Consider the following 27,552-nt stretch of genomic DNA (forward strand, 5'->3'; position numbering starts at 1 on the left):
GGGGGTTCGGATGTACCGAGTACTTGAATACTCTGTGCAAGCCCACTGAACTCAAACAGTGGCCAACAAGTACCCACCGGTGAACGTTGGACAGACCGACGGCTGGGAGTGACAGTTGCTGACCCGCATCGAAAGTTCCGTCTGGCGCCTTGCAGACAGCCTGTTCAATGTTACTGGATGGCACAGCCGCCGGCACACAAGTAACTTTCCAACTTTGTGGCCCGAGGATTGAAAGCATCAAATTGCCTGCATGTTGAAAGCCAACTTGCCAAGCCACCAAGACGAGTACCACTCGAGCCGCCGGGCGGATCCCCACAGTGACGCAGTGGCCAGCACTGAGACACATGGACAATTGCCGCCCGGCCTGAAACATGAATCAATTGATACTCCGTAAATAGGCGGTAATAAATCTACATGAACGAATTGAACGTTGACCCACCAGCACTTCTCCTTACATGTACTCCCTTTACGCCGTACGGTTTAAATGTCCGGTTTCTTGCTCACTACTAGGTACTTGAGTACCTAGCGGGCGCCAGGCGTCTGTGTTTTAGTCACGGCCACTGACCTGATGAGCGACAATGAAACAACTTTATTCAAAATTTTAATTGATTGCATTATTCATTACATTATTCAAAACTTTTCCAAGACTTGTCTCGTAAAGGCTCTAGAACTAGACAGAGGCCACGCGCGTAGGTGCCCTTTGCATAGTCTACGGTGCGCGCTGGCAAAAGACCAGACATTACACTTGTACGACTAATGGTCTTGTTGGCTGTCCAGCAGTCAGATATATTTGTACATGACACCAACTCTAGTACAAGTCAAAATATGAGAATAGCGGTGCAAAGAGAGCTCGAGTTGTATTGATAGACAATATGTGAAGCCTGTAAGCGTATGCTAGCGTCTCAACCACATGCATGGCGCCACAGAACACTGGTCTCACATACTTGAGAGCTAAAGAAGGGAAATTCAAAATGGAAAAGAGGGCAGTGTCTCTGCCGCTGGACGAGCCAAGGGCTGATGCAAACCGAGCCACCGACTAGGGCTCTGCCTCGTGGCCAGCGATGCATTCGTGGTGGCTTGCAAACCCAAGCCTATCTCTCATTGTCTGAGGTCCTAGCCCCTGCCAGTCCCATTCAATAATCTTGCAAAAGATCTCCGTCCCACAAGCCCTGTCGACATGGTCGGCACTGAGAGAAGAAGCGCCGGACATCTTGAAGTAGGCGAGGCCCATGCAGAGATCGTACCCCCCCTCCTGCTCGAATATACTGCGCTTGAACCATCTCAGCCGCTGTGTATTGCCCTCGTTTGCGTCGCTGGGCGCCTCCGGAGGCGCCTCCGGAGCCGGAGCCGGAGCCGAAGCCGCAGCCGCAGCCGCCGGACGAGATGAATGATGAGTTGGCCCGCGAGACCCGAGTATTTCACGATACTCTGCAAAGTATGCCATGCGTTTCTTCTGGCCCGCAGAAAATGTCGACGTGCAGTCCCTAGTCGACGAGTTTAGAAACGTCACTGCCATCCCGTTGTAAATGCAAGAATAACTCACGAGTAATCCATAAAGTTGTACATGTTGCTCTCCCTCCAGCCGCCGCAGGCGTAATTGGCGGGCGAGCCGTCGGAAAACTGATCTGTGACTGAAGAGCAACGCCATGTTGGAGATTCCTGAGGGGCCGTGTCGTCAATCATGTCTCCGTCGTCGCTGCAATCGCTCTTCCAAGTGTGCAATAAACCTAGCCAGTGGCCGACCTCGTGGGTAACAGTGCCACCATCGACTGCCCGAGCAACAATGACGCACCCATCGCCTACTAGGTACTCTTCCGACACGACGATGTCCTTGCGAGTTGTAATGTCCACCGGCTTTCCGTTGGAAGTGAACGTGACGGGCATGCTACACCTACCACTGGTCGTAATTTGTCCCCTGTCATCTGCAATGCTGGATATGTAGTAAAGGTTCAAGTCTGCGTATGTTCCCTCGCGTAGGTCGTCCTTCATTGCCTCTACGTCTCGGTAGGTAGCCCAATCTTGATTTTCCGTGTAGCTGACGCTGACGAGAGTAAATGAGATGCCGGAACCGTCAAAATTCCGATTCATGGCTTCTATTGCTTTTTTGATATCCGTCTCCTGTAATGTAATTTAGTATAAGAGGGTATACAATTTCAAGAAACGCTCAACGAACCTCGACATAACCGCCTCGGGCAGTCTTATCATAGTATACAACATGGGCGAAGACGTTAAAGTTGAAATCCTGTTGTGATTGGCGTCGTGTAAGGGAAGTAGAGTTGGAGGCTTGTAGTAACTTGGATAATTCTAGAAAATCTGGGCTTGGCGCTTCTTCTGCGCACGCGAGTATTGTTTCATTTTGGCGGGCATACACTGCGCTTGATTTGACAATATTCGCCATTAATATGGCCATGAAAAGAGTGACAAAATACATGATGGAAGGAAAACGTGCCCAACACGTGTCGAGAAATGAATGAAAATGAAAATGAAAAGGAAAGTGAACATGGTTGCGAAATGTCTTGCAAGGCTCGCGTCAAGGTATTAATAGCATTAAAGAAGTCACTATACTATCATCTTTTCTTGATCGCGTGATGCCTCATCTTCACCCTGCTTTACGTGATGCTGGGCAAAGTTAACCGACATTCCTTCTATATAGTAGATGGCATTAATATAATAGGTATTTCACTATGAGCCAAGCATACGGTACAACCCCTGTTTTGATAGCTACCTGTGACAAAAGCAAGGGGAAGCACGGCTAGTCGGTGATAACATGGCCAAGATGCTCGCCCAAGCAGCGGGCCGCTGAGCTGATACGATAAACAACCAAGCTGGAAAAGCACGCGTGGAATTCCCCACCCATCCCTACATGTAGTGTGTAGAAACTTATGAGCTCGGTATAACCGCGGAGGACTACGCCGTCGTACAATTTCCTGGGCGGATTGAACGCCTCCGCAATCGGATGTCCTCCCGGAGAGATGTGGTGTTCATGATTTGAGTCCCGACGCGCATCGTAGGAATGCAAACCCCACACTTTTCTTGCCGAATGGCTACAAAGCTGCCGAATGATGATATCTCTGCTAGTTTGAACACGCAACCGTTTTGCCTCGTGGGCGGCAACAGCAGTTGTGCCTCGAGGCCACCAGACAGTATTCCCAAGTTTCCGTAGTGTGCACAAGTCCTGACTCGTGAAGAAGAAAAATCACACTAGCCCAACACGGGAACAAACTGGTAACCACTCAAGTGTCCGGGCCACGGAGAAAAAGGAGAGCCAACAGGGCACGCTTGGTAAGCCGGACGTCGCGGATACTCGGCCAGATCAATACGCACATGTGTATATCCCCCAGGGCCCAGGAATCACACCCTTGTAGCGAGCCGAATGGGTGGAAAATCGGTCAAAAAAAAAAAGGTCTAGATTCGTCACGAGCCAAGCATGTCCAATTTGCAGTTGACACTTTTGCTCCACATCGTTCTACATGATAATTTGAATCCGGGGATTGCGTCGCCCTGCCGTGGGATATACCAAGCCAACTCTGGGGGCATCTGGAGGCCTGCATATGAGCGCCGACCAATAGAAAGACGCCACTCGTCGTCATACTATAGCGAACCATCGCATTAGCTCTAGGTTCTATAGACACTGAGACACGCTCAGCGTTGCTCGTATGGCCTCTTTCGGGGGCTCCGATTTGCGTCGAGCTCAACAGAGGCTGCCACTGCCACTGTTGAGCTCGACGCAAATTTGCCCCTCCGGACAACTACTTGTGCGCCTTGTTATCTGGCTTATGATGTCTGCTTTCATGATTCCGATGAATATAGGGTCAAGTGGATGCCGGCGAGGGGCATGAGGTTTTACCGTCCGCGACTCGGTGGAATGCCAACTAGACCTCCGCATTCTCGCTCGGCTTCATGGGCTGCTTCATGAGTTGATCAGTCAAGTCGGTCTCCACTATTCGCGATGCAAGAATGCGGATTTTTTTTATTGTTTGGCCACAAGGACTCGTTTCACTGTCGAGAAAAAGAACTATTACCGAGCAAGTATACCCCCGGCCCTTATATTCCGTTAACAATCACATTACCGTTCAGCAATAGAAGCATCAATAATGTCAAAGTTGAATATTTATTCCAACTACCACACGGGCGGCAGTGGATGACGACAGTGGATATTCCCTTCCATGAGCGACTTGATCTTATGGCAACGAAACTAGTTACAAAAAATGACATTTCAGAAACCAAGGATTCATGTCCGCCCACCGAGTCGTTTTTACAGATATGCTTGTGCTACTAGTGGATGGAGATGAAGCCTGCCAACATAAATAGTGAGGCCTGGACGGCACTCCACCAAGGCATCGAATATGCCCTACTTCAAGAAACTTGCGCCAGCAGCAGCAGGCCAATAAGCGGCTTCCTCATCTGGCGAGCTTACAAGTTGATCTCCCCCAAGGGCTAGCTTTCTGGGGCATGTTTGGCGTCGTCTGCGGCGAGAGCGTCCCCTGCATTCGCAGCAGGAGCGTCTTCCTCCTCCGGCGTCTGGACAGGCTGAGCGGGTTGGTCCTCAGGGGCACGTTTGACATTGCCCTCGTACAGAATGGAAAAGACGGGCGACTCGACCGTCTGCCAATGGGCCTCGTCGGCGGCATCGCCCATGATAGACAGGGCGCGGGCCACAATCTTGTACCGGCCGGGCGGCGCGTACTGTCCCGGGGCGAAGGCACCGTCCCAGCGAATTTGGATTTCCTCACGCTTGACGTAGTGCCTGGGATAGCCGGGCAGTTGGCCGATGGACTTGACGCCAGCGAATTCGGTGACGATGGAGTCGGGCACGCAGGCCTGGGACAGATCCGGCTCCGTGGCGTTTACTCGCGCGCCGACAAGGGCAGGCGTCGAGCACACGTCGAGCGGCACAATGTCGACGCGGACCTGGGGCGAGCCGAGAACGAGGTCAAACGAGGTGGAGATGGCTTCGCTGCGAACGGCGGCCGCAGGCTCTGCGATTCCCTGGAAAGGCCCGGGCGTTTGTCCCTCGGGCGGATTGGGAAGAAGGAATTCCGAGCCGGCCAAGGTGCTCAACTTGCTGGCGGGATCGAGGACGGCGGCCGAGCGGAGCGAACCGCCCAGCCCGAGATAGGGAACAGTCAGGTTTGTACCGTCGGACCCCTGGATGCTAACCCAGCCGGACCACAGGGGCAGACGCTCGGGATCAAGGCCGCTGGGGTCGGTGGCTGAGACGTCCACCGTGGCCGACTGACCCGGGCCGAGGGTGAGTGAGGACTGGCTCATCTCGACATGGGCCGCGGCGTCAACAGCCTCATCCACCTCATCCAACTCATCCATTATAGCCAGCTTATCCAGCTCACCCGCCGGATCCTCGCTGGGGCGAACGGAGTCGCTCTCGAGAGTGTACAGCGTAGTGGCAGCAAGGTGAGAAAGCCGGTACGTCACCTCGGTCTTGGCGGTATTGGTGATGCGCAGCCCAATCGAGTCGGGGCGATGATCCGTGTCGTTGAACGGCAGGGTGCCGGGCTCGACGAGGGTGGTGGCATGGGCAGCCTCCCAGGCCCTGAGAAGACCGCCTCCCTGCTGAGCCACGGTAATCAGACGGCCGTGGCTGCTTTGAGGGGCCCCCGTGGACGTGATCAGGCTGTTGAGGAGAGCGGGATCGAAGGTGCCCCGGGCCTCGGCCACGAGGGCAAAGACACCGGCGACAAGAGGCCCGGCAAAGGAGGTGCCCGAGTCGGAGCCGTAGCCGCCGCCTTTCCGAGTGACAGGAACTCGGTGGCCGGGCGCGCCGATGGTAGGCTTGATGTCCATGTCCCAGGTCGGCCCGTACGCAGACATGGGGGCAATAATCCCCGTGTCGATGCGGACTCGGCCGGCTCTCCGGGCCGTGAGCGGCTGGCCGGATGCGAGGGCACGGGCCATGGCTCGGCCGTCGTCGGTTTGGGTAATGCCGATGGCCCTCACTCCGTGTGCGTCTTGGCGCCGGATCATGATGTAGTTGGGTGCGTCTTGCCACGCGAGGATGTGCGCGGCGCCGCGGGCGACGGCGTTTCGCACGCGATCATAGAAGTGGCAGCCGTTGGTCTCGGGCGTCTGGCGGATCAGGGCGATGTGGCCGGCGAGGTCCCGGGCGAAGCCGGCGCTCGAGTTGCCCGGCGACAGCTTGCAATTGTCGCCGAGCACCGTGTCCGAGTCGAGGTAGTCGGGGACCTCCTCGGCCCCCGTAAGGTCATCGTCGGGCTTGTCGCCAAAGTCGGCGTCAACGTCGTGCACCGGACGCCACTCCCCGTCCCAGTCGTGCAGCCCCCTGCCGGGCTCAAAGGCAAAGTCGACCGGCTCGGACCCGGTGCCGACCGAGTATTCACCGCGGTGCTCGAGCGCTACCAGAGAGCGGCCAAACGAGTTGACAGACGTGACGCCGCGGCCGGTGCTGGGATTCATCGCGTAAAAGAGGCCTTGTTCCTTGTGGTTGCCCAGGCCGACGACGCAAGGCACGCCGCTGGCGACGATGCGAGCAGCCACCACGGCAAGCGGTCTCTGCGCCCAGTTTTCGCCCTGGAAACCGGTTGACGAGACGATGATTTGCGCGCCGTCTTTTTCGGCCTGGAGCCAGCCCGCTATCATGTCGTCTTCACGTCCCTTGGCATTGCAGTTAAGCACGCGATATGCCATGATGGTTGCGTTTGGCGCCGCGCCCACAAAGCCATCCGCCTTGTTGTAGCCCGCCAGAATGCCGGCCACAATGGTGCCGTGGCCGTTGTCGCTGCAGTCTATGGGGTCGCTTCTGTTTCCTTCGTTGGAAAAGTTCTCTCCGGTGACAACCCTACAACCTGGTCCAAAACATCCTCCCAGCGCGGGATGGTTGTAGTCGACCTGTTCTGCCTGTTAGCATCTGCCTCGTTCCAAAGACAAGAGGGGTCGGCAACGTACACCAGTGTCAATAACAGCAATCTTGATACCACTTCCTAGATATCCCTCCTCGTGCAGCTTGTCGACGTGTGTCATGAGGTGGTTCCAGGGGGTCTCGACACGGTCATCGTCGGCTCGACGGCCAAGGGGCGCCCTCTTCTCTTCACCCCCCTTGAGGACTTGGAGTTTGTCTTCTGGCTGGTCCTTGGCTGTGTCCTCCGGCACGAGAGTAATGTCCTGCACCGGCCACGATGCCTTGATACCCTTGAATTGTGCCACCAAGGCTCTCCTCTCCTCTGCCGTCGCGGATTTGGGTAGTTGAAACGAAACACCGTGAAAAACATCCGACTCGTAAAGGTAGTGCAACACGCCGCCGCTTGCCTCGACAGCGTTGGCTACTAGTTGGCAAGCCTGGTTGCTTTCGCACTCGAGGATCAAGTCATCGGCAGCGAGTTTTGTCGACTCTATTCCATTGTCTGCGGCCCAAGCCGGCGATGCTCCTATCACGCCGAGCGCCAGAAAAGCAAACCAGGACGAGCACACCATGGTGCAAGGGTGGCTCCCCGTGTAGTCGGGCAAATTTACTGCAACAAGGTGAAGGAGAATATGGCCAACCGAGCAAGGTTGGGAATGATGGCTGTCTAGAGCATGGCCAAGATGATCAATCTCAAGAGGTTGCTTGCTCGTCTTATATCCATTCGTGCCTCTCGGTGCGTACTATACCGGCAGTGCATTCTTTGCATGCATACCCATAACCATATGTTGTTGGTTAAGCTTACACGTATACCAGGCATCAGCAAATATTTGGTTATTCAGCGTACTACGCAGTCCTGGAATATTGACCAAGTGGAAACCAACTGAAGATGTTCATGCAGCATGAGGCAATCAAGCCTCCGTCATTTGCGAGTTCCATCAGCCGGGCTAGCAGTTCTCGGGCCATTTGAGCCGAGAACGTTATGGATTTGTGTATAGTAATGAGCGCGACTCCGCGGCTTATGGATAAGTCTTGATATGAACTGCTGCGGGCACAGCAGCGTGTCAGTTCCCGGCCCATTCCCCACCGATCGAGGCTTGGGTGAATTAATCGTGCGAGCAAATTAATATACTGCTATACCCACGGATCCCTGACTACATGAAGCTTGGCTACAGCTTGTATCATGGCGCTGTGAAGTCTTGAGCTGACTTATATATCACAGCCTCTTAGTTTCTTCTATCAAGGTTCCCCTTGTAGGCTAGGTCGTGACATGAATAACGCACCAGAATGGAATATAAAGACTGGGCGCCGCGGCAATATCCGCTCCGGAAGACGCCCGGTTACATTCGACATTGGATGGAGATGAGTTTTGTACGCTGATTAATCTGAAAATAGCGACCATTGTGTAGAGGTAAGGGATAAAAGGCTCTGCCACCACACTACGAAAAATGGAAATTACTCCTGGTAGTATCAGGGCTCTATATCGCTCTTTGTATCATCACAGTAAGAAGCCAGCATTCTCAACAGCAAACGCGCTAACCTAAGATACTCAATGTTTGGATTCATAAATGAGCAGAGAAGCGCGCTCTTGTGGATAGATTCCACATTCTACCGCTGTTTGCGACAAAAAAACTAGCCACTACACAATATAGACTGGTGCCGTCTTCTCCTGCTGTCCATGGTGGCCGTCAAATGGCGCATGACCTGGGCCGTCGAATGATTGCGGCCTGCTGTCATGGATGGGCTCAAACTCTGCCTCCTGACCCAGCCCAGGGGGAGGGAATGCAAGGTTCAGCCCCAAGAAGACAACAAAGCCAATGGCTAGACCAACTATAAAGGTGAGGTTGTAAAGTCGGATCCAAGCCACCCAGCTAGGATCTGTGAGGGAGTCGACAGAGGCGACCAGACCGGCTACATGGAAAGAAAGCACGTTAACCGCTTGGACATTTGCCGTCTCGTCTCGATTATGCAACTTACGAAGCATAGGCCACGCGCCCATGAAGAAGGCGACGGGTGCACGCCAGTTGAACCCGCCATGGTACCAGTAGATGGAGGAACTGTCTCCGCGATATAGGTCATTGACCTTGAGCTTGCGTCGCCTGACAATATGGTAGTCTGCAAGCATGATGCCGCTGCCTCGAACCGTTAGACACATTGACTTGTTGCTCTACTTCTGTGGACGACACTCACGTCAAGGGGGCCAAAAAGACGCCAAAGCCGCTGAGGACCTGGAGAAATTTGGCAGCGGTAGCGAGGAGTTGCCATGGCCTATGAGTGATTAGAAGCCAGCTCGTGTAAGCGTCAAGAGTAGAGGGAGCGTACTGGATGGCAATGCCAATGACGGCCATGATGGCGGCTCCGCGTCGAATGTTGATGTACCGCGGCCAAAGGCCTGCCATGTCCATGCCGCAAGACATGGCGTTGAGCACGACGGAAATCTAGATCAAACCCTGTCAGCCCTGTCCAAAGCCCAATGGCAACACGGCCATGGCACCCATTTCGTACCGCAAGTTGGGAGGCCACGAGACCCAATCCGCCAAAGAAGACGCCGGCGCGGACACCAGAGTTGGAGCCGTAGTACTCTTGCATGGCGGCCAGGAGGTAGATGGGGTTCCAGATGACCTCGCCGCCAAGGACATCTCGCGCGGCGCTGGTCACGACGATACCGATGACGGCCGTCACGGTAATGGTCAAGGGCGAAGCAATGAGCTGCGATGGGACGGGCGCCATTTGCTTCGTGGCATAGCGAGTCCAATCCGACTGGCCCAGCGTTCCTCCTCCCCAGGCGCCCAGGATGGCAGTCAAACTGAACATGAAGGCCCATCCCACGTTGGGAGCGGCACCGGGCTCGTGGAACATGGCCCCGGGCCCATGGGCCTGGCTGACGGACCTTTGGGTCATGCCAAGTTAGCACAATGGCTCGCCATCATCATGGTACGAAAACCCAGCGCGTGCTGGAGATGGAGTCATGTAACCCTACCATATGAGTAGACCAAAGGCGGTGCAGCAAAACAGCACGAAGCAGACGGCAAACGGAATCTGCAGCCGTTCGGGACGGATCAAGACGGCCGGGATAAAGGCGCACATCCAAATGATGAGCCCGACAAAGTCTTTTGTTTCGAGGTGGGAGCTGGCGGAGAAGTAGTTGGGGAGATGGGCGAGGCCTGGCAAGCATGGTGTCAGAGCGGCAGACGGCAAAATACCGTTGACATGGACCCTTGATCCAAGTAGAACGCACCGGGGATAATGGCTCCGATACAAACTCGAGTGGCCTGGCCACCCCAGAATGCCTGCATGCCAAACCACATGGACGCGATGAAGACGCGCAAGATGACGGGGACTGCGCGCCCGCGGGTTCTCGTTAGTTTATGATTTGAACATGCCACGGCGCAAGGACGGCCATGAACTGACAGTACGATCCTCTCATTCCCCAGGAGAAGCGGCTAGAAACCGTGTAGCCAATGTACTGTTTGGCGCCCATCCAACCGCACGCCACGGCGAGAAGACCGGTGATGATGCCGCCCACGACCTAGAGCAGGACGGCAAGTCAGTCACAGCCTGTTGCTGTCGCAATGTACATGGACTGCACTTACAACCGCGGCAATGGCTTGTTGCGGAGTGAGGCCAAACGCCAGCAGCGTGCTGCCGACGGTCCATGCGGAAATGTTGGAGCCCGACACGGTCCAGTATGCTGTCGAGATGTGAGCCAAAGCGTCCCCTCGCAGGCGGCCATGTGCGTCCTACCCATGTACGAAACGAAGCCATAGGTGCGTCTTTCACGAGGAATGGGAATCAGATCGCGGTTGCACCACGTGGTGTTGTCGTAGTTGGAGCCGTCGTCTTTGGGACTATTTGCGCCGAGCGGAGGTTTAATGTTAGTTCCGACAAGCATGTCCGCAAAAAGGCAACCGGGCGTAACTTTGTAGTTTCAATGTTCGTATCAGGGATTGGCCCACCATTGTAGTCGTTCCCTGAGGGACTTGTTTGTTGCTTGGGCCATGGCAAGCGCACAACGGCACACGCAGATGCTGGTCGGTCGATCGATGGCGTCTCTTGAGTCTTGACAAAGGTTTCCGCCCGGAGAGCAAAGACCATGCCGCATGGGCAGGGGCCGGCCTGATTTTATCTGTCCATGTCTGAAGAATGCGGCGTCGCCAACAGGCTTTGGCGACGAGCGCCCCCAGCTCATGCCATGGCTATTACCCACCAGACATCACGCAGCTCTGGGATCGGATTGGCACATATGCAGCGCTGGAAAGCTAAACCGAGAAGAGTACCAGACATGTATGGAAGGTGCGAGGCCCTGCCACGGAGCGAGCACCATGTCGCCAAGGAGGCTTGCTATTCGCAACCTGGGTTCGCATCCCTGGCAAGAGGAGCCAGGCCAAATTTGCCATTCCTTGGACGCCCCGGTTTCGTCCCGTGTCGGCCCGCACGTCATGTCAAGTTGGCTTGATGCGATGCCATGACGGATGGCGTTAGGACGAGACGGCCCTGTCGCGGCGTGGACTGCTTCCAGATGTCTATCCCGTGGCCGTTGCATCAAGCCACCGCGCCGACCAGACCTCCCTTGCGCCATGCGAATCGTGCGTGAACCAATGGCTTCGCGACAGATGGACGAGATGGAGCCTCTGGCGCAGCACTGCTGTGGACAATCGGCCCACCATCTTTTATCCAGTCGTGGCATCGCGTAGTTGAGTGTTTGGTAGTAGAGCAGCGAGTCTTGACTCTTGAGGGCTCCTGTTGGAATCGCATTTATAGTACCAGACTGATGAGATGAATACTACAACTGTGTCTGCCACGACTCACTGCCTAACCTGGTCCCCCCGTGGTTTCGCATCCAGCCACAACTTGTCAAGGTGCCTTGTTGTCTTCCTACTGGGGCTTGTGGATAATGGCACGTCTTGGCAACCATTTTTTCTCAAGTCGCAATAAAATGATATCTGATTCGACCTGATACATATCCTGTAGTTGCATATTGAAATTTACATTGCCAAGCCTCTCCCTTTGCCGTAGGATTGAGATGGAACTGCTACCATGACGGAAGCTTCCTCTGGCCCATCCAAGACAACCCACAGTCCTGTGCTCCTCGGGGCTGCACATGGAGTAATATCTGCTCAATGGCGCAGTGATTGTCGGGTTTGACAATTGCGCCATGAAACAACAAGATGCAGCTCATGATAAACTATCGCCGAAAGGGATGTACTTTATATAAACAGACATTGATTAGTTTACACCGACACTTGAAAATCAAATGCACTTGGTACATCGTTTGTCATTTTATAAGCGGAATCATAGTCTAGCTCTATGCACTACCTCCCGTTGTGTCATTGTCAGGCGTGTTTCTAAACAGAGTGAATCGAGTGGGCTGGAAAGATGAACCCTGAGATTAGCCATCTGTCTACTGACTCGGCGCCACACAACGAAGCACTCTAGCTGCAAGTGCACCGACAACGAGTTCGGTCTCAGGGACACGGGAGCCAGTTATGGGCAACATTTCTAATAAGTCTCCTTTATTAGCTCGCTCATAGTATTAATCTACCGGGATGTATTAAATCTTTAAATGTGGTAAGATGGTTGTGGGAACGAAAACGGACACCAAGCCGAAAGGTGCTTGGCAACCAAGTTCTTCCTGGATCCTTCAAGAATTCTCAATTCTTGGGCGACTGCAAAACATTTTTATTATACATATTTGTATTAAAGAAAGAAAAATAAGAAGGAAAAACACAGACAATACTCGTCAAACTCATTGATGGACCGCAAAGAGCCCGGCAAGTCGCGTCTGGTATTTAGAAACATAATGTGTAGGGTAGGACGAAGCGATGACAGGCGACGGCAAGATCCGATCCAAGTCAGCCAAGAAGCAGCAGTTCGGTTCCAGTTATGCCATAATGCCAATGCCGGCAGTTCAAGTAGGCCGGAAACATGACGGCCTTTCGGCGCCATGCGACTTGCCGCAGCCTCACAGACGCAACATTGAATGCGCCCGGTATTATTGCAGATCGTCATCAGCCACGCCCAGAGAGCCCGACTCCTAACATGGGGCAGGCACCCTGCATAATCTAGTCTGGCACCTCGGATCCCTTTCTGCCCCGCGGATGCCGAGATATTCTACCGCAGTTTGAACTTCTAGAATTGTGTAGTTAGGTGTCTGACTCCAGTCTAGCAGATACTCAGACACCTTCGGATAGTAATGCGTGTCACTGGGGTTGGTGTCAGATGTGTCATCGGGCCACGTCGAGGCCGCGTGTTGGTTGCGTGTAAACATTGAAGATATTTCCCAACTGGGTATCGCATTTCCAGTTGAATACGGCTGGGCTAGTTCGTCCATGTCTTCATTTGTGCTTCAGTCATGGCTGGTTCGAGCAACAACGGCCACTTCTCGACGCCGAGGCATACATTCACGGGCGCAACTTGACCCGCATGGCTAGTTCAAGCATCTCTGATCTGGAGCGGTTGAATGGTCCGCCCTACACCAGGGCTGATCCGGCTGAACCGGGTCCAATCTGAGATGGGCGCGCAGCATCTCCGCCTTGCATCGTGGCCCTCAACCGTGTAAGCACCCGAGCGTCGTAGTCATGTCCGCCGCCAACAGCACTTCGGCAAAGTCCCGACGTCAATTGGCGGCATCCTCTCATCATGGTGGGCTGACGCGACCAAGCGCAAATCGTAATCTGCCTTGAATGTGACGCCGTTTTGTGGTGCACCGGATACTGGGCGAGGACAGCCACACTTGTAGAGGCAGTGCAACAGTCAAACTTCCCAAAGCAGAAATTTAATGCGCATTGCAATGCTCTCATGTGCTGATATTCAGCCACGCATACAGCCATCTTTATGTGGAAATGGCCGCCCGAGCTCCCTACACTGCCTTTACTACCCCCCAGTTGCCGTCTGTGTCAAGCGTGGACGGCAGTTTTGCTTCAATGTTGTTTCTGGATGCTCGGCCATGGTCCGAATCTTGTTGTTGGCATGACGCACACGGGAAACACAATATATGAACATCTGCATATATATTGTGTCCTGGCCCTCCGGGGAATACATGACATGATGCAACGCCGGACCCCTTTACCTCGTCTTGTATACACGCCAAACTTCAGCCCAACATGGAAAGACTCGTCTTGCGCAGGCCCCGGACCAATACATCCATGACGGAAGTAGATGCTCCTCGTTGTCAGAGACGTTTCCCCAAACCAACTACTCACACTCCCCTCATCCAGCGCATAGCCAAATCATATGAATTGGAATTTCCCTCGCACCAAAAAACCACGGAACCTATTGCCGATGTAGCACGAAGCAAATCAACACGCCATGCGCTCAGCAGAGGCAACGAGGACCACTTGTTGAGCGGCACCTTGGCTGCCACAACCATGAACCGCATCCCCGATGAAACGTATGACGAATACAGTCGAACCTTTCACATGGTCTTGCTTGACCCCAGCTATCAAGTGTACACGAGTCCCACGGGACGCGGTTCCGTCATGTACAAGATTGAAAACGAAACAATGGTCATTGTCGGAGATCCCATGTGTGCCAAGGACGACCTCGGCCCTCTCCTAGAAGAGATTGAAACCTTCCGACATCCAAGCAGACTAAAGCTGGCGTTTATGGGCGTCGGCCCATGCTTCGTACAATACGCCGAGACCAAGGGCTGGGACCACATCGAGTTTGGCAGCGAACGAGTCGTCAACCCCATGCACAACGCCGTATTGGAAAAGCAAGCCGGCAAGCGCATGTTGACGCAATGCCAGCACCTCCTACACCCAAAGCAAGGACTAACAATGGGCTTCTACGCACCGAGCATCTCCGGCATCAACTCCCACCTGGAACACCAACTGGCGCAGCTCTACACCGACTGGCGAGACACAAAGGGGGCCAAGAAACCCTCAGACGCCCAGGCATTCATCACGGCGTACGACTTGTTTTCGTACCGGAGACGAACGGCGTTTCTGTACATGTCCGACGCAGAGGGTCAAATTGCCGGCATGGCCATGCTGCGCCAGCTGGGCGCCGAGTCAGGATTCTACATTGACCCCTGTATCGCGTCGGCCTCCGCGCCCAAGGGCATCACCGAACTTCTCATGGTGTCTAGCATGCGGCTGCTGCGGCGGGCCGAAGTATCCCATCTCAGCTTGGGCGTGGAGCCCCTCGCCGATCTGGCAGCACGAGGGCTGCTCGCCCGCGCCGCGCGCTCCCTGTACAAAATGTTTACGGATGCCGCGTCCGTCGCCGGCAAGAAGGCGTACAATGACAAGTTCCGCCCCGAACCCGCTCTCGAGTCGAGCCTGTACGTCGTTTTTCCCAGGGCAGACAGGAAGAAGAAGGGTCTCTTGCCGAGCTTTCCCTTCCGAGAGGCCTGGGCTATCATGCAGGTTGCGCATATTCAAGCGGATGATGGGTTGAAAGGGACAGCATGCCCCCGGGACCTGCGTGTCCCGGCTGCAAACTATCTGGCTCGTGAGGAGAGGGAAGCGGTTCCTCGGAGGGTTTGGGACAAGGCGCTGGTGGTGTAATGTATTGGCGTCCTTTGTAATTTTCATGTAACAAGTAGTAGATTTTCAGGTGGCAATTTGTATCTATTCGCCGTATAAATCATATGTTTTACAGAAAAAAAAAAACAGCTATACCCGATCCATACGCTATGACATGTACCAGTAATCAAAAACATTCGAGCTCGTTTCGGTGCGGTAAAAAGATTGTAAAATTACAAAAAAAGTATTCTGCTCATCATCATTGTCAGGACTGGTCAGCGACGTCAGACCAAAACGGCCTTGGCTAGGGCCGTTTCCACGTCGGAGCGACGAAAGCCGGCGGACCTGCCCAAGCATACGGCATTGTCGAGCAATACTATGCAAATTAGCGACCAAGTCTCTGGAAGTACGTTGGGGCTCTTTGAGTCGGGCTATACCTGATATGAATTCTTTGGCATTGATATGCGTTTGCTCTTGTTGTGTATTCGAGTCACTCGGGCTCGCGGCCCCAGCAGCAGCAACAAGTTTGACATTCTTCTCCATGAGGAAGCACTCGAGGTCCTGCATGTCGAACCAGTCGCCGTTGAGATCTTTTTGAATATCGGATGAGAAGTGTGACAAGGGAACGGATATGGCCTGCCAATGGCGCGAGCGGCGCGTATAGGGACCTAGTTCGGGCGGCCAGGCATAGTGCGTTCCAGCACCGCCGAGTTGAAAAAAGGGAACCGATTTCCACTGCTTGGCTAGTTCGGTTTTGCTAATCTTGGCATGCAGAGCGGCGGCAAAGTAGGCTGTGAGGTTGCTGCGGCCCATGGTTGGATACAAGAGGCGAAACGTGTGTCGAACACCTTGGGCGGAAACGGAGGGATCGGTTAGCCGCACGTATCCGCGGTATAGAATTGCCATATGTAGTTGATCCATGAATGTAGAGTACTGCAGGTGCAAGACGGTTTCCGAACCTTCCATGCTTGGGGGGGTCAGAGGCTGCGGCATTAAGGGCTGTGGTGGTAAAGGGGGCATATAGCGTGGGGATCCAGGTAGGCCGATGGCGAGATTTGGGTCCTCCTTGGCGGATAGTTGGTTTCCGGGCTGGCTGGAGCTTGCATCCCCTTCATCGTCCACGTTGGTCGTTCGGGCTAGACGTAAACACTTCTCCAATGTTTCCCGAGTACATTGAGTCAGATGAGCGTGAGGCGCGAGAACGCCAGACTGAAGAAGAGAATCGCTAAACGTGGTCACGGTGGTGCTCATGTCTTCAATGGCTTGCTCCAGTTCAGAGACCCTCTTGGTGAGGAAGGAGATTCTGGATTCTTTGCGCAGCCGATAGGCTCGTTGGGCCTCGCGTATCTGTTTCTTCCTCCTCTATAGCCGAGACAAAAATACCCCGGTAAGCACGTTGTCTCACACAAAGACGATGCTTGATCAGGCCATGGCCACTCACCTCCTTTGGACCTTGCCCATCATCGCTGCCTCGTTTCTTTGACGCATTGGATTCGCCAGCAGGCGATGCAGTAGATTGGCCTTGCCGTCTATATGTGGTGGGCTGGTTATGACCGTCGAGGAAGCAGTTGAGCGCCTCGGCTGGACCAGCCCCATGCAAGCCGGCAGGGCTCTCAGTCCCGTGGTCGACATCGAATACGAATGACAAGGATTGGAGGAAGGCGTTATCTTTCTCTTTGGCGTGGACGTCTTGGGTAGTCGGAACAGGATACTTGCGCGCCGACAGTATCGACATGAGGTGGTTGCCACCAATGTCGACATCAGCTGTTGGCTCATAAGCCAGCGCTGCATCCCGTGCGGCCATGTCGTTGTTCATGTCTGCGCTCGCCGGCCTGTAAAGAGAATGATATTCAGAAGGTATTTACCAAGTTCTGTTGATGAGGGCCAAGGGAGCTTATGCTGAGATGCTCAGACATGTCAACTCACCCTCTCAACCTCGGATGGCTGCTTGGTCGGTGGGGCGTGGAGACATCAACTGGCTGGTTTGTCATCATGGCGCCAATTCACGTGGCATTGATTTGTTGAGCACCTGCCGTTTTGCGTGGTGGCATGGGCCAATGAATTTGACCGAGCACATCTCCCTGTGGGCATCTGGCGGCCCTCGTCGGCAGACCCGGTACGCCACTGTCTCAAGGGTTAGGGTTCATACTGTCTCCAGACTCCAAGTCACGACACGACATGTGCAAGAAACGGGTGGGCGGAACGGCATCAATTCTATATACAATCAGGATATATTTCTCGCTACATCATCATCAGACATGTCGACATGAATCATGGCTCTAAGCATATCGGTGCGTAAGGGTCCGGGTGCGGGAGAGGCGTGACGGAGGCGTGGGATAGACGGTGCCAGGCGGGACTGCATGGGCCGACTGCATCTGCGGAGCCCCAGACAGGGGACCTGGGCCTGGAGCGAGCACTGAGCCTGCGGCGGCACCTGGGGCGGCGCCTGGGGCCTGGCGCAGAGCTGCCATCCTCGCCTGGCTGGTTTCCGCCTTGCGACTCCGAGCCACTCTCCGCCGCACACACGCAAAACAACACCACGCCGCCAGCACCACGAGAAGAGACCCAATGACCACAATCACGATGAAAAGGGCCCTGTTGCCGGCAATCCACGACGACACGCTGCGTCCGCCGCCGCCACTGCCGCCGCCGCGACCCCTCGCCGAGCGACACTCGCCGCTGTAGCAGAGAGAGCCTCCGCCAGAGCCGCTGCACGGCGTCCCGTCCAAGAAGTCGGCGCCCGTGACCTGGCACGAATTCGAATCTGCGAGCGCGCAGTTCATCTGGCAGCCGTTGCCATCGCATGCCGACACGCTCCCCCACCGGCTCGTCGAGTTGAACAAGACCAGGCTGCACTGCATGCCGCGCGACGTGCATTGTCCCGAGGCGCATGTGGTGCCGTTGTTGCCATCGCCACACGACTGTCCATCCGGGAGGCGCGTATCCGTCGGGCACGAGGCCGATGACCCGTTGCACACCTCCTCCGGGTCGCAGGGGCCGATGCTCGCTCTGCAGACGTTGCCGCTGCTCGATACCTGGCACTGCGACGTGCAACACCCGTCGTTGGAGGGATCGCACACGGCGCCGTCGACGAGCCGGCACGTTGTTGGATTGCAACATTGACTGTTGGCACCGCAGCCCTCTTCGCCTCCGCAGTCGCACTCCTCGCCGGGCTCGACGATGCCGTTGCCACACACGCCGCTCGAAATCGTCGTCACGTTCTCGTTGCCCGACAGGCACGACGTGCGGACGAGGTTGCGCTCCATGGCCGTGCAGATGGCCGCGATGGTGCACGGCGAGAAGTCCGTCATGCTGGTCGTCGCCGCCGGGTTCATGATGAACCGCCCATTGGCATTGCAACTGCTCTCGCTGAGCGGGCAGCACCGCTCCGAGGAACCAGAGTTGCAGTCTGCCGTGCAGTCGTGGACGGCCCCAAAGTTGTGACCGAGTTCGTGTGCCAGGACCTGCCATTCGGACCGCGTCCTGATCACGACATTGGCTCCTGGTGTCCCCCCCGAGCGGCCACTCGCTCCGTTGCATACCGTCCCAATCCACGCGATGCCGACGGTTTGGCCCGACTGGCATGCACTAAACAGCGACCAGACGGCGTTGCCGTCCACCCCGACGCCGCGCCTCCAGTCGGTGAGGCGCTGGAGTCGACCCGAGATGTCGACTTGGCTGCTGCAGCCCAGGTTCCACGGTGTTGAGCTTGAACCGCTGCTGCTCGGGCAGTTTCGGTCGCTTATGGTCAGGTTTTGCACCCTCAGCGAGATGTTGAAACTCCGTTCGTACACCCCAGACGCAGTATTCACAATTGAAAGCACGTGTTCGCGAAGCTCGTCCGAAGAGTTGAACTGGCCCGTGTAGGAGCAGTCCGTGGCAATTCCAAGGAGTGCAATCTGCCGCGAGGTCGGGCAATTGGGCGGCGATCGAAGCAGTCCTCCGAGATCCAGACCATTCAAGCCGCCGCTTTGGCGTCCCACCAAGTCTTTGTCGCCCGTGGCCAGATCCAGGTGAATCTGATTAAAGTCGAGTTCGGAAACGGAGCATGTCGAGTTCCCTTGCTGTCGCTTCCTGAGTTCATGGCCGTCGTGTGGACTCTGTGCGGATTCTCTCCATGCCACCAAGTACGGGCCTCCGTCTTCCATCGACATGTCCGGCTCCCCGTCGGATCGTGTTCTTCGGTAGGTCGAGTCCGTCACGACATGATATTCGACGCCGTCAATGCTGAATGCGCCTTCGCCCAGTTGCTCCCCATCCCTGACGATGAACGACATCCTTGCCCATCCCGAAGGCGACAGTGTCTCCGACTGTCTACCCCCTTCTTGTTGCAAGAGCGTTGTGCCGCGAAACGCCAGGTGGCTGCCTGCCGGTACAGTATCGACCGACTGTACGGTTCCGTCCGAGTCAAGATGGCGTACAATCACTGGGTGTAAGAAAAGATCGTCGTTGCGCTGTAGATCCAAGATGACCTTGTTGGGCTGCGCGTTGCCGATAAAGAAGGACATTGTCACATTTTGGGAGGCTGTTCTTGGTATAAAGTCCGAATACTCTACCCCGTGGAGGCGGAACACCTCACGATGGTCGTCATTGCGCAGTGATTCACCTGTAGGCACAAGACGTGTCAACACAACCGTGGACATTCCCTTGCCAAAGAAAAAAAAGAGGAAAGTGAGGCACAAACCATAGGTATTTTGTATCAGGAACGAGACTAAACCCACAAACGCAAGTGACGGAAAGGGTATCTGCATTCTGTTCAAACAGTGGGACGAGAATTACTGACCCGGTCTGACCGTCTACTGAGGCAAGGTGATCCGCCACATCTTATATATGCTTATTTGGAATCCGGGGCCGATGTGGTTTGTCATGGGTGACAGAACACGCACATCAGCCGCTGACTTGAGACGAGCCTTGGCGGCCAAGACTTTCATCGCCTCCGCGTTACGTCTGCATCTCGACTGGCCAAGACTTGGGGCAGAAGTAAAGAAGCGGAATCTCGGGGATATGTTTCGTGCATGTCGTGACATTCGTCTCTCTCTCAGCACCAGACTGGGCTCATCTTGTAGGGCATCTCGAGGCGCTTCGCCCGCAAAGACTGACATGTTATCTCGTGGCTTGGGGCGCATGTAGAAACAACCGGCTTTGGCAACCCTCCCGCATGTCCGACCACCCAAATCACAGAGAAGGCCGTTCAATACGGCCCTGGCCGCACGACTCACGAGTGTACGCCTTGCCCCCAAGGCTTGGGCGAGCAACGGACGAGTCTGACTCGAATTGTCAGCCAAACACATACGCGGCAACTCAGCCACCACCAAACAACTAAGCTTGCATCAAGAACCCGCCCTCGGGCCATTCTTTGTAGAAGGTTAATGAGCCACGCGTCCCTGCACTCGGATGGCAGTCCACTTGTGCCAATTGTTCCGACCTTGGCGGAACCACAATATCGGATGTCAGTGGAGATGCCGTGGTTCGCAACCAATATAAGCCCGATAAATCCGGAGCCAAGTGCTATCTGGCGAGATCTGCCACGGACGATGTATGTCTAGGTTTCATAGAGTGTATGGTATGCATGTACTTGCGCATCTTGGCAGCGCTACTCTTCTTGCAGCGAATCAGAGGTGATGAAAGACGCTCAGCATCGACTTGCGTATGCGGACAACATGCAACGTCTTGGCACCATCATCTTGATTGCACGAGGCGGTGACTTTTGATACCGTATTTGTAGTGGGAGGCAGCCACCAGATATTGCACGGCTTGGCAAGCAGAACGGTCGACCAAGTCGGCGAGCCCAACTATAGGTATGGTGAAGAGCCAAGTCGTCTTTTTCGTGGCAAGTCTTCAAAACGAGTTGTTGGAGTAGTGCCCTTTTCATGCACTCTTCACGCGGTTTATTTCATCTGAGAACGCGTGGCTGCACGGCACTCATTTGGAGTTCGTTACGCTTATATCCTTGATGCGTGTTGAAACAACCACGCCGTTCATCCATTGGCATTGTATCACGGAACCCCGTACCTCGGCCACTAAACTCTCCGCATGTTTCACGTTGGTCTGAAGTTGTGACACTGTCGAGCAGACGCCTCGGGCCGCATGAGCGAAACATTCCCTTTACATCCTTTGACAACACGGTGTGCTCCTCACTAGTAAGATGCCATTGTTGAACTGCCATTTGTGTATGGGCAGATCAACAGTCTGGTCTGGGTTCGTCAAGAGCAACTGACGATACTTGGGCTGCGGCTTCAACGACTCATGCGCCTCAATTCAGAGGCAGAAAAATGGCACTTTGGATACCAAATTGCATCCATGAAATGAATCATTTTTTCCCACGGCAGCTCGTCGTTATCGAGGAGAGAAAGTGCTTGGTTTATGGTGGCGCAACTATGGGCATTATGTGAAACTTGTGTCATGAAACTTGAAGGACGCGTGAACGACTGATGCGTACGGGAAGCCAGGGATGCGGATTACTGTTGACACTATCGCATTCAGCAACTGCACTTTTTCCCTGACAAGGGCACAGGCATGGTGCACAGACATGAGTTGTGCCGAGCATGCAGAACAAGGAGGCCAAATGCGGTCTTGCTCTCAAGTGCAGTTTTATAGTTGATTGTCCATCATTGATGCAATTCTCACACCTGAATGTTTTAATATTACCAGCTAGATTCATACTAGCATGATATATCTACTCTGGTGAAAGGCGAGATGATGAGTAAAGCCTCCGGTCCACGGAAAATGCTTACTTAATTCAATGCATTAATGGCTTATTAATGCATTCTACCAGCTTAAATCAACGACATTAATAATGGTAGCTGTCAATACAAGGTAGATTTTGATCGGCCGTCTTTTATTAGTCAAAACCACGCGATTATCAGCTGGGCCATGTCGCAAAATACTTTTCTTTAAACGCTGCAGCAAGAGACGCGTCCGAGATCGGCTGCGTCTGGCTGCAATACGAAGCCATCATGACGTAGCTTCAATGCGACAGCCTGTCTCTCATGCCCCTTCTGCTTTCTTTTCTGTTATTATCCATGATGGACAATTGACTCTTGTCAATGCAAAGGTCGAGCCTGATGGCGTGCTAGGTCTAATTTGTGGATATCAGACGATTATCGGATTTGAGCTATCTCCGCCTTTGGTCCCGAACGCGCGGTATTTGAATAGAGCCCGTCGCTCGAAGCGCCTCGTCGTAGTGCTTGTTTCATCTCGAACATGATTGGGACAGACCTTTTGAAAATGGGAAACAGAACAATCAGTCTCACCACCTGGGCACTGTCCCTAGCCTGGGCGGCCACGGCCGAACGACAAGTCCTCACAGACCCGGGAATCTACGGACCCCCCTTGGAGATTGCCCACTACTATACGGGTAAGTCGGCGCAAATGTTTCATGAATTCTCCCCATGTGTGCAGTACTGCAGGACGAGTGATGCCTTGGGCCCAGGCACGACTAACAATCCTCGGCAGGGCAAATGCCGACCGGCATCGCTGTATCGCGCGAGAGCCGCCTCTTCTCAACCTACCCAGCATGTCTGGATGCAAACAATACCAACACGATACAGACGCCATACAAGTTCCAAGTCGCCGAGCTCATGCCTGATGGCTCCGAGATCCCCTACCCATCTGTCGAGATCAACACTCCCCCGGGGGGAGCACTCAACATGAGCACGAATCCGCCAACGTCGGCCAACTACGCCGACTACTTTATAGGCTGTCAGAGCGTTGTTGTCGACAACAAGAACGTGCTGTACATTTTGGATGCCGGCCGAGCCATTGACCCGCAAACCTCGGTGCTCCTGAACGCGGTTCCGGGGGGGCCTAAGATCGTTTCTGTCGACTTGAGCACCAACGAAATCATCCGCACCTACACGTTTCCAGGAAGCGTCGTCTACGGAGATTCCTTCCTCAACGACATACGAGTCGACCGGACGCCGGGCCTTTCCGGGCTGAGCGGCGGCGCCGAGGAGGGCGTTGCCTACATCACCGACTCCTCGTTCGAGGGCCGCAACGGCCTCGTCATTCTCGACTTGACAAGCGGCGAGAGCTGGCGGCACCTGGACAATGATCCACGGCTACGCCCGCAGCAGCAGTTCTTGCCCTTTGTCCACGGCAGCCCCGTCATGTTTGGATCCTCCAACCAGTACAGCCGAGCCACGGTGGGCAGCGACGGCATCGCCCTGAGCGCCGATGGGTACGTAGACATTTCCAGCCCTTACAGACGTTCGCCGGTATAAGACCAATGGCATTGCTAACTCGCGCCGCGCAGCAAGGACCTCTACTTCAGCGTCATTAGCGGACGGGAGCTTTGGTCGGTGCCGACGGCGGCCTTGCGCGCGCGCGACGCACACAGCGAGCTGGTTGTGCAGGCGAGCGTGTCGGCCAAGGGCCAAAAGGGCGTCGGGGACGGCATGGAGACGGACAGCAATGGCATCATTTACACGGGCCATGTCGAGCAGGAGGCCATCGTGTCCTACGCGCCCGGCAACGCGACGGTCCAGACGTTGCTGCGCGATCCTAGGATCAACTGGGTCGATACCCTGAGCGTCGGCTGGGACGGCTCCTTGTACTTTACCGTGAACCAGGTCCATCTCATGCCCGGCTTCTACCCGGGCACTGAGCGTCGCCAGCACCCGTATGTGCTGTTCAAGGCGCAGCTGCCTGATGGTGGCAAAAAGGTTGGCACATGAGAGGGCGAGGGGCGGATGCGACTCGGTAAATAGAATATCAATGATACCACATTTACATTCTTAGGTGATATTCTTTCTGTTATAATCGCAGCCAACAGTGGATCCTTGGTTTGCAGAGCCTCCCAATCTGCAATGATGCATATTGCTGCATGAGCCGCCCGAAACCTCACCCAATCAAGGCGCGTGCTGACAGCCAGCGCCGGATCATTTCCCGCATCTGAGGGAATAGATGAGGAATCATGTGTGGCTGCGCAAACGCCGGTTGTTGGCCTCTTGCCGCTTCCATCTGCATATACCGACGACCGACGTCGCCATATCTTTGGTTCTTGAACTGCGCTGCCAGCCGGAACGCCATCGACCAATCCTCGCTGACCTCTTCCATCAAGTACAACTTAACCTCAGCTCAACTAAAAATCCATTCCGCTGTTGCAAACAACTCCCGGGGTGATGCCGCCAGTTCAACATGTTCTGCGCCAAAGCCACCGAAAGTCCACACGGGGCTGCCAGACATGCAAACGCCGACACGTCAAGTGTGACGAATTGCAACCAAATTGGCAAGTTGACGCTATTAGTAAGCGCGGCATGCGAAAACTTGCCAAACTAATGCCCTTGGTAGTCAAAAATGCATTAGTAGCCGGCGGGAATGCGTATATCTTGTCGGCCGCCGTGACGCAGCGAGCCCAGGCGCCGACGCAACCCTGGCGTGGCCCGATATCATTCAACAGGCTTGCCATGAGTGGCAGCGCTCGGGCAAACCGCCGTTCCCGCGTCTAGCCATAGCCGCAGCACCGAGCTGGCACAATATGCCGCTGGCAGACTTGCGGTACTTGTACCACATGGCCCTGGTCGATGGGATGCTCGCCTTGAGCGGAACGAGCAACATGTGCCTCTTGTGGGGTGAGATGCGAATGTACGACCAAGCTTGAGCTGTTGGGACGCATCACAAGACATCTAACTGGGATTTTCTATAGAATGATACAACTGGCAACGAGCTTTGGCTTTGTGGCGCACACGCTTGCGGCCACGTCTGCCGAGCGGCTCGCCGTCTTGACCAAGTCCCAGGACGCAGCCAACGATGGCGCAAGATACCGCGCTCTAGCTCTCCACGGGCTGAGCAGAGAGATACAGCTGTTTTCCAAGAGCAACGCGGATGCAATACTGAGCGCGTACCTCGGCTGCTCATTCATCATGGCCGATTAGTGCGTTTGTTCCTCGACACACCGCAGACTTCCTCCCGTGATGCTAACACCCCTGAAAACAGCCGTGCCGTCATGACAGTAACAAAAAGTATAGTCCTGGTAAGAGGACTACACGCTCCAGTAGCCGGATCCTTTCTAACCACGTTGCGTAGGTAGCTGCGCGGATGCAGCACTGGTCAGAGCAGTCTGCGTTTCGCCATCTTTTCAACTACGACCGCCTGCACCGGTTACAAGACATCCACGACGAACCACGGCCAAGGCATCAAAATGTAGCCACTCTGCTAGCCGAGGGAGTACAGGCTTTGAACAAGCTATCGAATTGCCTGCGGCACAATCTCCATCTAGCCGCCGTGGTTCGACAGCTGCGCGACGTCTTGAGGCTGGTGGACGACAAGCTGGACGCCGACGTGCCGGCCGCAACTCAGTACCGCTTGATCCACCCCTTCATATCGTGGTACAACCGAAACGAAGCTTCTTCCTACGTAGCCATTAGCGAGAGGGACCCTGCGGCGCTTGTTTTCCTGCTGTACAAGTACTCGGCCTTTGTATCCCTGGCGGTGGCGTTGCCCGCAACGAACCTGCCGCTGTTTACGGCGATTCGGTTCAGAGCCATTGTCGAGATTAATCGGGCAATGGAGGAAAGGGCGGGTCTCCCGTGTACTGGCTGCAACGTCTTTCACCAGTATCACGAGCTTGCGCCGTTTCCGTTATTAGCCATGCAGGTATACCCGTCTCATAGAGCTGTATACTGAGCTAGGGGACATGACTGTCTTGGTGTCGCAATGTCACATTGATAAGTTAGTGGAGAAATTCTTTGAAATATACGTTGGAGTATTTTGACCCCCTGATTTGGATAGGCAGCATATATTTCGTTTTTACATGGTAGGCCAAAGACGGCAACGCCACGAGGTCATGGGGGGTGATGAAGAGGGAAACGTTGGCTTGGGCCCTCATGGTATGTCTTTGAGTGTCTCTCTATGGCATAACGCTGGTGTCTCACCTCGTTGGAGCATGGCGGATCAGATGGTTGTTAAGCTCTGTTTGGCCACTGGCACACCAGACAATCTTGAGGACAAGGGCCAGGGCAGAGGCGTGGTAAGTACAGAGATGACGTGGGTTGAGCGGTAAGGAGAAAGAGGCATGACAGAACCAGAGGCAAACGAGGAAGCCATGGAGCTTTGTAATGCTATTCTAGGCGGTGAGTCACCGGCCGATGGCAGTGATGAGGCTCTTGCCATTCACGCCGATGGCGAGAGAACAAAGTAGACCACAAACAATTGCAGTACCAAATTCACCATTCACTATTTTTTCACCGTGAGTCTAAAGGGTCAAGTCGTAGCGAGGCACTTGTGTTGTGTGAAAAAGGTGATGATCAAGTTGGTCACGATAGTTGCTTTTTCTAGGGCTCAAATTAGGGCTTTGATTGAGAGTCACGGCAGCGGTCTTCAGGGTCAATTTACCGGATTCAGGATCAATTTATAAGAGACTCTTGTATTATGCATGTAGTTTCACTTAACTAATAAGCGATGCAATCCAAACGTTAATAAGAAGAGACTCGATGGCAAGTTTCGTTTACGCTACAACGTTGTTGGAAGGTTTGAACATCGCAAAGCTAGCTAAATAGCCTAGAATACCAGGCAATGCTGCATTGATACAACTACATAAGTCTCTTGTATAGAGTTTCAGTGAGCAGTTTGAGAATGATTTATGCACGTTCACAGTAGGGGGCTCTCACGGCACGGGCCGGACTTCGAGCCCGAGACCTAGTTGAGACATTGGGCTTCCAGGCTCGCTTTCTCACCGCGGTTTGACATACTACATTAGAACTATCCGCCCGTGGAGGTTTCGGGGAAACCAAGGACCCTTGATATTGAACCGAATTATTGGCTGAATCAGAATTTGTTCCAAGCCCTCAGAAGCCCCTGTTACAGCCGAAACGTACCAGAATGAAAGAATAAGGCATCCCCACAAGAACCAAGTACCACATTAGAATATCCCTGTAAAAGCTGAAAGTAAATCGTACTTGGAAACTTCAAACCGCGCATGATGACCTTTATGACTCTTACGTTGCCTGTAATTGAAGTTTACCCCTTGTATTCGCTGCTGTATACTTTAGTGTACTTGACTAGCCACCAGTGCTGTCCGACTCATTAGACGAGCATACAACTACTTTTAGTAACTATTGCGCCGTGTCTGAGGTCTCCTTAACGCCGGGGTAGTAGCTGTTACGTTCCCGAATTGTAGATTGGACGGCTATTGTAGTGGAACTGATGGGACTAACGTGCAATGTGTTAGATTTGTAAACGAAGAAAATAGAAATATTATTCTTAATAAGC

General features: G+C 54.3%; 8 protein-coding genes across 8 annotated transcripts; 3 read left to right on the forward strand and 5 right to left on the reverse strand.

Annotated features, from left to right (window-relative positions):
* Positions 1–1,036: 1,036 nt before the first annotated feature.
* Positions 1,037–2,431, reverse strand: MAA_08661 (metalloprotease 1; the record flags this gene model as incomplete). The annotated part of the gene is made up of 3 exons (XM_007826659.1): positions 1,037–1,484; positions 1,544–2,118; positions 2,174–2,431. The coding sequence occupies 3 exons, from the start codon at positions 2,429–2,431 to the stop codon at positions 1,037–1,039; spliced, it is 1,281 nt and encodes a 426-aa protein (XP_007824850.1).
* A 2,006-nt stretch (positions 2,432–4,437) lies between these two features.
* MAA_08662 (Peptidase S8, subtilisin, Asp-active site protein) lies at positions 4,438–7,446 on the reverse strand (the record flags this gene model as incomplete). The annotated part of the gene is made up of 2 exons (XM_007826660.1): positions 4,438–6,864; positions 6,922–7,446. 2 exons carry the CDS (start codon positions 7,444–7,446, stop codon positions 4,438–4,440), a joined length of 2,952 nt encoding a protein of 983 aa, XP_007824851.1.
* A 1,067-nt stretch (positions 7,447–8,513) lies between these two features.
* MAA_08663 (Permease, cytosine/purine, uracil, thiamine, allantoin) lies at positions 8,514–10,766 on the reverse strand (the record flags this gene model as incomplete). Its single annotated transcript, XM_007826661.2, has 10 exons — positions 8,514–8,785; positions 8,852–9,006; positions 9,065–9,142; positions 9,197–9,312; positions 9,380–9,764; positions 9,855–10,038; positions 10,113–10,214; positions 10,286–10,403; positions 10,468–10,565; positions 10,619–10,766. 10 exons carry the CDS (start codon positions 10,764–10,766, stop codon positions 8,514–8,516), a joined length of 1,656 nt encoding a protein of 551 aa, XP_007824852.2.
* Positions 10,767–13,977: 3,211 nt separating this feature from the next.
* Positions 13,978–15,384, forward strand: MAA_08664 (uncharacterized protein; the record flags this gene model as incomplete). Its single annotated transcript, XM_007826662.1, has 1 exon — positions 13,978–15,384. One exon carries the CDS (start codon positions 13,978–13,980, stop codon positions 15,382–15,384), a length of 1,407 nt encoding a protein of 468 aa, XP_007824853.1.
* Positions 15,385–15,626: 242 nt separating this feature from the next.
* On the reverse strand, positions 15,627–17,336 carry MAA_08665 (AT DNA binding protein; the record flags this gene model as incomplete). The annotated part of the gene is made up of 4 exons (XM_007826663.2): positions 15,627–15,718; positions 15,780–16,704; positions 16,784–17,174; positions 17,269–17,336. 4 exons carry the CDS (start codon positions 17,334–17,336, stop codon positions 15,627–15,629), a joined length of 1,476 nt encoding a protein of 491 aa, XP_007824854.2.
* A 285-nt stretch (positions 17,337–17,621) lies between these two features.
* On the reverse strand, positions 17,622–19,850 carry MAA_08666 (ADAM 8 precursor; the record flags this gene model as incomplete). Its single annotated transcript, XM_007826664.1, has 1 exon — positions 17,622–19,850. The coding sequence occupies one exon, from the start codon at positions 19,848–19,850 to the stop codon at positions 17,622–17,624; it is 2,229 nt and encodes a 742-aa protein (XP_007824855.1).
* A 2,719-nt stretch (positions 19,851–22,569) lies between these two features.
* On the forward strand, positions 22,570–24,017 carry MAA_08667 (major royal jelly protein; the record flags this gene model as incomplete). Its single annotated transcript, XM_007826665.1, has 3 exons — positions 22,570–22,699; positions 22,798–23,521; positions 23,597–24,017. 3 exons carry the CDS (start codon positions 22,570–22,572, stop codon positions 24,015–24,017), a joined length of 1,275 nt encoding a protein of 424 aa, XP_007824856.1.
* Positions 24,018–24,820: 803 nt separating this feature from the next.
* Positions 24,821–25,968, forward strand: MAA_11039 (helicase-like protein; the record flags this gene model as incomplete). Its single annotated transcript, XM_011413005.1, has 4 exons — positions 24,821–24,927; positions 24,989–25,216; positions 25,279–25,315; positions 25,369–25,968. The coding sequence occupies 4 exons, from the start codon at positions 24,821–24,823 to the stop codon at positions 25,966–25,968; spliced, it is 972 nt and encodes a 323-aa protein (XP_011411307.1).
* Positions 25,969–27,552: the final 1,584 nt, after the last annotated feature.

The sequence above is a fragment of the Metarhizium robertsii genome (genome assembly GCF_000187425.2).
Source record: "Metarhizium robertsii ARSEF 23 chromosome Unknown MAA_Scf_4, whole genome shotgun sequence".
Classification (NCBI taxonomy): Eukaryota; Fungi; Ascomycota; class Sordariomycetes; order Hypocreales; family Clavicipitaceae; genus Metarhizium; species Metarhizium robertsii.